Below are 9865 nucleotides of genomic sequence, written 5' to 3'. Positions count from 1 at the left end.
GGATAAAATTGGATCCTATGACCTCTATCTGACCCCTCTTTTTCCTGCCGCTCCTGCGATAGCCAACTGAAAAGATTCCAGTTGCTCCTGCCGGCCCCCTGGTAGTCTGGGGAAGGCAAGGAGGTCCTTGGGGGTTAAGCTGCAGCTGGTAGGGTGGGGCTGGTAGGGCAGAGCAGGCAGCAGCTACCAAAAGAGAAAGAGAAAAAGAAGGGAGAAGGTGCCCTGGCTGGGCTTCCATCCGGGAAGGTCCAAGTCCTAACAAGGCCCTCCAGGACAAGGTATGTGGCCAAGGAAACAGATGGTGCCGGGTGGTAGGGGCTCAGCCTGCCTATCATGGGAGTTCTGGGGATACAGAAGGCTGGGTGTTGTGATTGGATAGAAGAAACCCTGAGCCCCTTCCCATCTCATTCTTCCCCCTGGACCAGGTAGAAACATGGGGGGAAAGAATCCTTGGGTGAGCATTAGTACAGGAGAGTTCTGTGTTTGTTTTTGCCTCACGGCAGGGGGGTGGGGGAGGGGTCGCACCAAGCCCTGGTTTCTCTATCCCTGTGCCTCAGTTTCTTATTCTAAAGCCTGGGGAAGGATAGAAGATCTCGGAGGCTTCTATGAGTGCCTTCTCCGGGAAGGGAGCCGCTGGTCAGGATCTCTAGAAAACCTTTGAAATGAGTACCCCACCCAAGGGTGAACTTTCAGAAGGGGGGGTGTTTAGTATGACCAAGCATGGCCCTCTCTGTGTCGCAAAGCCAAAGGGCTCTCTCTGGTCAAGCCTCGATCCTCAACCTTGGCTCTCTGACTGGGACTCCAGCCAAAGAAAGGAAGAGGCTGGGATTGAGGAAACTCCTGCTGCCCTGTAGTGATTCTTCTTAGGGGAAGGATAGTGCGTGTGGGTCGAAGGCTCCTCTCTGCCTCTAAGACCATCAAAGGAGCAGACAGAAGAGTGTATGAGGACAGGCTGGCATCTGGCTGCTCCCAAGGTGACCAAGAAAGGGTTATCAACGTGCACTAATTAGCTGGCGCTATCTGCTACATCGCCCAGCCCCTACTGCTTTAGAGCCATTAGCTAAATCACTCCTCAGCCAGGCTGGAATGGGCATAGTGGTCCCGGAAGCCTCCAGAAACCACAGCCTCCGCCCCTCTGATCTCAGAGAAACATGGTTCCAGATTGTTCTTTTAATAATCTAGAAGGTGCCAGTTCTATAGAGAGAGATCCTAGGTGCTGAGGTGTTAAAGTCACTCTGGGTGAGGAGTCTGTTGAGTCAAGCCCAGCTTTGGAAATCGGACACCTTGAATTCAAATCCTGTCTGTGCTGGCTCAAAACTATTCAAAACTGCAGTGTTCACCTCCACGAAATGCCCGCAGCCGAGTGGACCTTAAGGGGCTGCAGTGAGAACGAAGTCCCAAACCCAGGCCAGGCCTGTGGAGTGTCTGCGCCTGGCAGATGTTCGCAGTGCTCTCGAGGGGATTAAAAATAGGCACAAGAAAAAGCCAAGACTGGTCTGAGGTCTCAGCTAGACCTCCGGAGAGGCAGAGGAGAGCCTTTTCAGCCCCAATGCACACATGCTCCCCAGAGTACCGGGTCTGTACCCCCTCCCCCTTACACTCTACAGCTCGTGTGTGTGTGTGTGTGTGTGTGTGTGTGTGTGTGTGTGTGTGTGTGTGTGTGTGTGTGGTGTGTGTGTCTGTGTCTGGGGTGTGGGCTGGAGTGAGAGATGGGGCACAGATGGACATCTCCCAGGCACTTGTCCTCCCTCTCCCCTGGAGAAGGGCCAGACCGGGCCAGGTCAGGGTTGAGGCTGGGATCGACCAAGGCGCGCTGCTGCGGCTCCTGTACCGGTCAGAGAGTGTGAGCCGCGGGCTCCCCGAAGCCCCTGGCTTCCTGGTAGCGGACAGACAGGGAAGCGGGGACAGGAGTGGGGGCGCCCTCGGTCCTCACCCCGCCCCCGCCCTCTCCCCTGCAGCGGGGGGCGCCCCGCCCCCAGGCGCCTGACGTGGACGCGGCCGCTGCTGCCGCCGCCGCCACCACTGCCGCCGCCGCCGCCGCCGCCGCCGCGCGGGAGTCACTGTCCGCGGAGCCGATATGCAGGCGGCGCGGGGCGGCGGGGCGGCCCGGCCGGGAGGGGGCCGCAGGCTGGAGCGAGAGTGCGAGCGGTCACCGGGCGCAGGAGCCGCCATGCCCCCAGGGCCGTGCGCCTGGCCGCCCCGCGCCGCGCTCCGGCTGTGGCTGGGCTGCGTGTGCTTCGCGCTGGTGCAGGCGGGTAAGGGGGCCCGGGGCCGGGGACAGGGGAGGGGGGCAGTTCCCCTCCCACGCTGCCACCGGGGAGTCCTCGATTCCCTTCCTGCTCCCTGAAGACCTTCTGTGTCACCTGGTCCCGACTCTCCTAACCTGACCCTAGCGCCTCCGAACCTTCTTGACCCCTAGACCCGTCCTTCAGCTCCCAAACCTCTTCTAGTCACCTCAGCCCTGAGTTTTTAAAGCATTTGCGTCTCCTGCTCCCTTCAGGCCATCCCCCAACCCTGAGTCTTTGCCTCAGCCACCTTTTCTGGCCCTGAGAGCAGCTGAGGACACTAGTGCCCCACCTTGGGCCTCCGTGTCCCCAAAGATCTCTCAGGGACCCGCACGCAGCTGCACCTCGCTGTGCAGGAGCCACTATGAAGAGAACTGGAACCTGAGGTTGAAGGGTGTGGGTGGGGGCGCGCTAAGCCTACTGCAGTCAGTGTCTGGCCCACCCCACGGGGCCCTGCCTCCCCAGATCACCCCAATCTTCTCTCTCCTGGCGGTTGCTGGCTGCTTCACTATCTCTTTCTCACCCTGCTTCTGTCTCCGTGTCAGTCTCTACTGCTCTACTTGTCTGATCTCTGGTTCTGTGACCTCAGCCACCTGTCTGTGTCCTTCTGTCCCTTTCCATCTGCATGTCTGGCATAATCCTGGGGCCTTGAGTCCACTCATCTGAGGCGTGTGGTGTATGGCGTTACTGCTCAGGGCCAGGGCTTCCAATCACAGCACCTACTCTCTTGAGAGACAGAACCCCGTGTGACTCTATGCCCCTCTCCTGAGAGGTCCTTTTTGCCTGCTCCCCCGCTGCTCTCCCACTTATCTCTGACGTTTCCCCATTCATCTTCTTCCTTCGTCTAGAAGGTCTCGCGCTATCTCCGTGTCTCTCCACCAAGGGACCCTGTTCTGAGTGCCCCCTCTTCTCTAACTTCCTCCATCCCTAGCAAGGGAGGACACACGGAGCGTGGAGAGGCTCGAATAGACCCTTTCCTTTAGGTGCCCTTTGCCCAGCTCACTATGTGAGGCTGCCTCTCATTCCCAGGACAGGGCTCAGCTCCTCCTGGCTCTTCACCTCGGGGTCTGTCTCCTTCCTTCAAGGTCACTCACTTGACATCGTGAGGCTATAGAAAGAGCAATGGACCAGGAGTCCTTGTGACTGTTCTTTTTATCAGACTAATCAGTTCCTGCAGTTCCATGCCTAACCACCTATCTGCTAGCTCTTCCCCTGGTTCAAGCCCAGGTCCCTCCATTTTATTTTAGGGCCCTTGGTTTGGCCAGTTGATTAGCCACAACAGTTGATTAGGAGTCACAAGAGCCTGGGGCCTCTCAACTGAGGAGCTGAGAATCATGTGGCCCAGCTGAAGCCTTGGTTCCTTTGCCCTCTCCACATAGCCTCCCCCAGCTTTCTCTTCATTATATACGGTGGGTCTGGGCCTCACAGCGGGGCATACATGCTCATGCTCAGACACCTCCTTGCCCTGCAGACAGCCCCTCGGCCCCCGTGAACGTAACCGTCAGGCACCTCAAGGCCAACTCGGCAGTGGTCAGCTGGGATGTCCTGGAGGACGAGGTTGTCATCGGCTTTGCCATCTCTCAGCAGGTAACCCTTGAGGGTGCTTGAGGGGAGAGGGCATATATATCAAGGCAGCGGCTGGAAACTGGGTGCATATGGTATTCCATGCTGTAATCCCAGAACTCAGGACTTCGAGGTCAAGGTCAGCCAGGCAACACAGCGAGACCCTATCTTAAAAGAGAAAGAAAGAAAAAAACCTCGGAAAAGACAGGGTCTGGATGGGGATGACAGTAGAGAATCAGAAAAGGAAAAGAAACACAAGGCAAGAGAGAAGGTGGCAAGTCGTACAGTTAGCTTAGGATTAGGGTCACAGAAGGTCCTTAGTCCATGGACAAGGGCTCAGGAGGTCTTGGCTGGGGCGTGGCAACTCAGAGAGCATGGGTTTGACCTCAGATATGCAGGAGTTTAGGATATACTTGCATCCTCAGAAGATGTGTGTCCCTGGGCAACATCCTGACCTCTCTGAACCTGTTTCCTTAGCTGGACTGTGACAATAAAGACGCCCGGGGGTTGGGATGGTACTAGGCATGAGGAGGACTTATCACTGTGAAGGCGGCAGAAGTGGGCCTGCATGCTAACACACCACGCTCTCCCCTTTAGAAGAAGGATGTGAGGATGCTGCGCTTCATTCAGGAGGTGAACACCACCACCCGATCCTGCGCTCTCTGGGACCTGGAGGAGGACACAGAGTACATTGTCCACGTGCAGGCCATCTCCATCCAGGGCCAGAGCCCAGCCAGTGAGCCCGTGCTCTTTAAGACCCCACGTGAGGCCGAGAAGATGGCCTCTAAGAACAAAGGCAAGCCCCGGCCGGCCGGCTGGCATGCTAGAGTCCTGGGGTGAGGGAGGCTGGGCAGAGCAGGAGGAAAGACCGGCAACTCGAGAGATGGAGAAGGTTTGCTTTGGGCCCCCAGAAGGAACTGGCCCGCACTTTCTCCTTTGGATTCAGCCCAAATGCTGCCACCCCATACAGCCTTTGCCTTGTTCCTGGATCTCTTGTTGGGTGTGTTGGCCCTGACAGAGACACTTCTTGTTGTGGGCTTGGCCCTGGAGGACTGGTTAGGGAGGAAAGGAGCCCCGGACTAGCTTATCTCTCCCTGCAGATGAGGTGACCATGAAGGAGATGGGGAGGAACCAGCAGCTGCGGACGGGCGAGGTGCTGATCATCGTCGTGGTCCTCTTCATGTGGGCAGGTGAGTCAGGTCTGCAGGTCCCCCTTGACTCACCCTTGAGGAAGCGCGAACCTTAACCAAGCCAACCGTCACCAAGGGTAAGGGGCTTGGAGATGTCGAGGAGCCGGTGAGATTCCTAAGACCAGCCTGTGGTGGCTCTGGGGACTAAATGTAAGCCCTTCTCTAATCCCCTACACCCCAAACACAGCATGTTACTACCATCTTGTATGCTGTGGGCACTTGCCTTTTTCCTCTTGGAAGTGGTCCAGCCTTCCAGGGTAGCCATGGCTACACTCTATGTACTTTTTGGCCACAGTTTCCTCCTCTCCTGGGATGCTGGACCTCCAAGGGTTTTCCAGTCTGGGAAGCTCAGGGGCAGACACTGCCTGACTTCAGGCTTGGAGCACTCTTCAAGATGCAGCTGAGCTGCAGCCATGCACATCCCCCATGCACTCATAGGCATGGCCTTCCTGCCTTTGTGGACCCACAGTGCACTGTCCCGCCTTTAATCTTTGTGTAATTCGGGTGGGCTTATGACCTAGGGGGATCCAACACTTCTGGTCTCTGTGGGTATCTGCACCTACATCACACACACACACTTAAAAATAAACCTAAAATAGTATATTATGAAAACAGAGGAGGGGGTTGGGGATTTAGCTCAGCGGTAGAGCGTTTGCCTAGCAAGCGCAAGGCCCTGGGTTCGGTCCCCAGCTCTGAAAAAAAAATTAAATTAAAGAAAACAGAGGAGATGAGATCAATTCTGGAGCTAGAAGTAGGGGAAAAATGACCAAGGGCTGGAGTGAAGGTGTGGGTCAGTGGTAGAGTGCTTGCCCACCATCCATGAAGTCTTAGGTTTGATTTCCAGCACTGAAAACACAGGACCAAAGACCCAGGACAGAGGTAACGTGAGGGCTGAGCTGTGAAGGCTGAATAGACGCTCACCAGGCAGGTTGTTCGGGGTAAGAGGTTCCAGAAACAGCAAGTGATGCTCACAGACTCACTCAGTAGCTGCAGCCTAGGGGAGACGGTGGACAGGTCAGGAAGAAATGGAGGGGAGGCCGAAGCCTAGAGTCTTTTGAGAGATTGGAGCGTCATGCTCAAGCCTCGTTAGCATGGTGTTTAAAGGCAGACTCTGTTGAAGAAGCATTTTGAGGGGTGGGGAAGGGTTTCTTAGGCACATAGGAAAACAGGCCCCTGAGGAAAGGCAGGACGGCAAGGGCTATGTGGAAAGGGAGTTTAAGTATGGTACACTATTAGACTCGGCACAGACAGTGTTTATGTAATCATGACGAGATAAACAGAATTAACCCAAACCTGTGGCAGGAATCTGTTAGGATGTTAGAGAGAGAGAGGTGGGGGCTGTAGGGCTTTATCCACTGTGCTAGGAAGCTGAGAGCTATCCAGCCAGGACCAAGAGAGAACATTACAGTGGTACACACCTCGAACTGGAGTTAGCAGTGGGCAACACTATCCACGCTGTTAGTAGACAGAGAGCCGGCTCTGCGTAACACCTCCTAGCCGCACCATGGTGTGACCTTGAGTTACGTACGGCAACCGCCTCACCACTGTGCTCCCTTGTACCCTGGGACTGATAATAATAGGTTGGAGTTGTGAGGATTAAGTGAGATTGGCTACGGCAGTGCAGAGCACAGGGCCTGGCATGTGCTCAATAAATGCTGTTCCGATTTCTGTGGTAGCTGTCAGAGGCTTAAAGAAAGGGTAGCATGATCAGATCCGTGCTGTTGGGGAACCAGCCCTGCAGCAGTGAGACGGATGGATGGCTGAGGGCCGGGTAGGTGGGAGGAGGAGCCGGAGGCCGGAGGGAAGCTACAGCACCAGTGCAGAGGTCATTTGGGGATGGCAGCAAGCACAGGCAAGAACTCAGACTGCTCCTGCCTGACTTCCTAGGTGTCATAGCTCTCTTCTGCCGCCAGTACGACATCATCAAGGACAACGAGCCCAATAACAACAAGGAAAAAACCAAGAGTGCATCAGAGACCAGCACCCCAGAGCACCAGGGTGGGGGTCTCCTCCGAAGCAAGGTGAGGGTGACACCTTGGCGTGGTGGGCGGCCTTGTGCCCTAAACCTCCGTAGTCCCTAGACTGCAGAAGGGAAGGGGTCAGCTCAGGGCCTGGCATGGCAGCTCTGGGCAAAGCCAAGCTTGGCTGCTGCCTGTGTGACACAGGGGACACTGCAAATTGATTTTGGATCCTTGCTTTTGCAGGGTGCCAAGGGCCAGGTTTTTGGTTTTTTTTTTTTTTTTTTTTTTTTTTTTTTTTAGACAGCCAACGGAAAAGACAGAGCTCCTGGCTTGTGTGGTTGGGATGGCAGGAGTAGGGTGCTGTGCCTGGGGCGGTGTTTTACCTCTGTACCTTCACTTCCTCAGATATGAAACCCTTTCAGTGCTTGCTCTGAGCAGCTCAGAAGTAGAATGCGAGAGGACCTCACTGTTCTGACGATGATTGTCCAACACACATCCGGCCCTCTCCGCGTCTCCTCCCACCTCCATCTTCTCCTATCACCGGGCTTACTATCTTCTCTCCTGGCTTTCCTCTATCTGATGGCGGTTCCTGAAGCCTCCAATTAACCCCTAACTCGGGGAGCACCTCGACAGTGTCCGTGGCTGAGGCTACACTCAGAGACAGAGCTGCAGAATGAGGGAGACCCAGCCCGAGGGACGCCATTGCTGGGAGGTAGACTGGGTGCGAGGGCCCTTGGCACAGGACTCACATCTGGGCCGTTCAGCTTGACCGAAGGCTGTGTGTGAAAGGGGAAAAAGACAAGACTGCCAGGCGGGGCTGTTGTTTTTGTGGCTTCGAGGGACAAGAACCTGGCTAAAAGGCAGCAGCCCTGCTGTTCTTTTTCTCCTGTTTCCTACCTTACAAGAAGTCCATGCAACCAACCGGGGCTCTGGCATTTTTCTTGTTTATTTCCCTCCTGGCTTCCAAACAAGCCCTCTGTGGACATCATCAAAGCATGGATAACCCCCTCTGCAGGGGTGGGCTTCATTCTCCGCTGGTCCCTGTATCCTTCCTGGACACAGGGTGAAAGCTGTAAAAGTGGTAGGAGTGCAGCTAGCCACAGGTTCTCCTTTTCCCCATCTCAGTCTGACGAAGGAGGCTGAACTACGAACCCAAATTCAGCAAAAAAAAAAAAAAAAAGTCACAAAGTTATTTGCACAAGGCTGCACCCCATTCTGAAGAAGGCACAAGTCCGTGAGACAGAGCCCTGCCTTACCTCCCCTGGACTGGCTTCCTCTTTGAGAAAAGGCACAAAGCCCTGGGAGAGAGCAAGCACCAAGACTGGCTGGAGCTGTGTCTGTCAGACTCATGGCACTAGGGAGGCTGCAGGGCCACCTGCTTTTCAGGGTCCCGACTCCATCAAGCACTTCCCGGACTCAGCCATCGAGGGCATCTGTGGTATGAGGTCCCCTTTGCAAATGTGGATGATGCCGGTCATTTGACTCTTAGAAAACACAACCGGAGGGCTGCTCTCCAGAACGCAGACGGCTCTGCCAAGGCCTGAGACGGCTGCTTGCATCTGTCTCGCACAAAGATAGATCTTTGTGGTGAGATCATCAGTGTGGAGTTTTGAGAAGATCTGGAAGGTACTGCCCACTTTTAAAGGAAGTGCCTCGGCTGTGGATAACTGAAAACATCTACGTCCTACACCCTGGAGGGCAGAGAGCAGCCACTGTCACTACTGGCCTGGGGGTCTTTGGATCTTGCCATCTCATTCGGGGTCCTCTGAAAGCTACCCAGGGTTCTCATCTTCCCTAGAGCTTGTAGTGTAAAGTGACAGCTAGTGTGTGACACTCTCTCTCCTTCTCCCTCTCTCTCTCCCCATTCCCTCCCCTCCTCTCCTCTGCCCCTTCCTGGTTTAAAAAAAAAAGGTGCTTGATGAGGCAGCAAACTTCTTGGGGAATGAAGCACCACGGCTGCCAAATGCCTGTATTGGGAAAGGTGGATTCTACATCTTCCGTGGGTGGCCAAGGTAGTGTGGGAGGCTGTTCCCAGCACATAGTAGGTGCTTGGTAAAATACCTGTGGTACTGAACGACGAGCACAGGTGCCCAAGTCAGAGAGCTGAAAGCCATCACCCAATGACTGCCCCTTCATTCGGGTCTCTAACAGCTCTCAAAGCTGGGTCAGCCACCACCCTGCTCGCTCCGACTGTGGCAGCACAGGAGAGGAGAGGCGGGGAAGGGCAGATGTCAGCAATACTAAGGGCTTCCTCCTGGGAGGGAAGTGAGGTTCCACTCATTGTCTCGTGACTTCCATCCCTGCTGAATGGGGCTGCACGGCCCAGGCTCCTTAAGGGAGGTCCGTACCTCCGATCCAGTTAGAGCAATAACCACTTTTTAAATGTAAAATAAAGACAGATGAAAAAGGCACATCCTCGTCTTTTGGTAAATGCCCAAACGTTGCCCTCTTTTTCTGGCAATTGGCAGCAAGTCAGGATGTGTGGAGGAGGGAGTCAGTTCTCTTCCATTCTGGCCTGTAGCTTCTTAGGGACGCGCCTGCCAGCCAACCTGGAGTTGGAAGGGAATTCTCCAACAGATGGGGGTGCACGTGTAAGAGAAGAAAATAGCTGTTCTACCATCGTCTTTCTGAGGCTCCTCTCTAAGCTCAGCTTGGGCTGCCTCACCACATAGGTATGCGAGCGTCTGCTCAGTCTCTTAAAACAAAGGGTTTTCCTCTCTGGATAGGGCTGGGTGCCTATTCCTGCCAGAGGGCTGTGGTTCTTATCTGGGGTGGGGGTAAGGAAGGAGTGAAGAACTGCGAAGGCAGCTTTCTGCAGAAATCATTCAGTATTCACTCTGCTCTTCTGGGCTGTTAAAGGAACATC

General features: G+C 55.1%; 1 protein-coding gene across 1 annotated transcript; it reads left to right on the top strand.

Moving 5' to 3' along the window:
* Positions 1-2127: 2127 nt before the first annotated feature.
* Fndc5 (fibronectin type III domain containing 5) lies at positions 2128-9410 on the top strand. Its single transcript, XM_032897355.1, has 6 exons — positions 2128-2255; positions 3757-3872; positions 4446-4644; positions 4949-5038; positions 6926-7059; positions 7405-9410. Exons 1-6 carry the CDS (start codon positions 2171-2173, stop codon positions 7408-7410), a joined length of 630 nt encoding a protein of 209 aa, XP_032753246.1. The 5' UTR covers positions 2128-2170; the 3' UTR covers positions 7411-9410.
* Positions 9411-9865: the final 455 nt, after the last annotated feature.

Source organism: Rattus rattus, chromosome 1, assembly GCF_011064425.1.
Source record: "Rattus rattus isolate New Zealand chromosome 1, Rrattus_CSIRO_v1, whole genome shotgun sequence".
In the NCBI taxonomy this organism is placed as follows: domain Eukaryota; kingdom Metazoa; phylum Chordata; class Mammalia; order Rodentia; family Muridae; genus Rattus; species Rattus rattus.
This window is presented reverse-complemented; position numbering and strand designations above follow the sequence as displayed.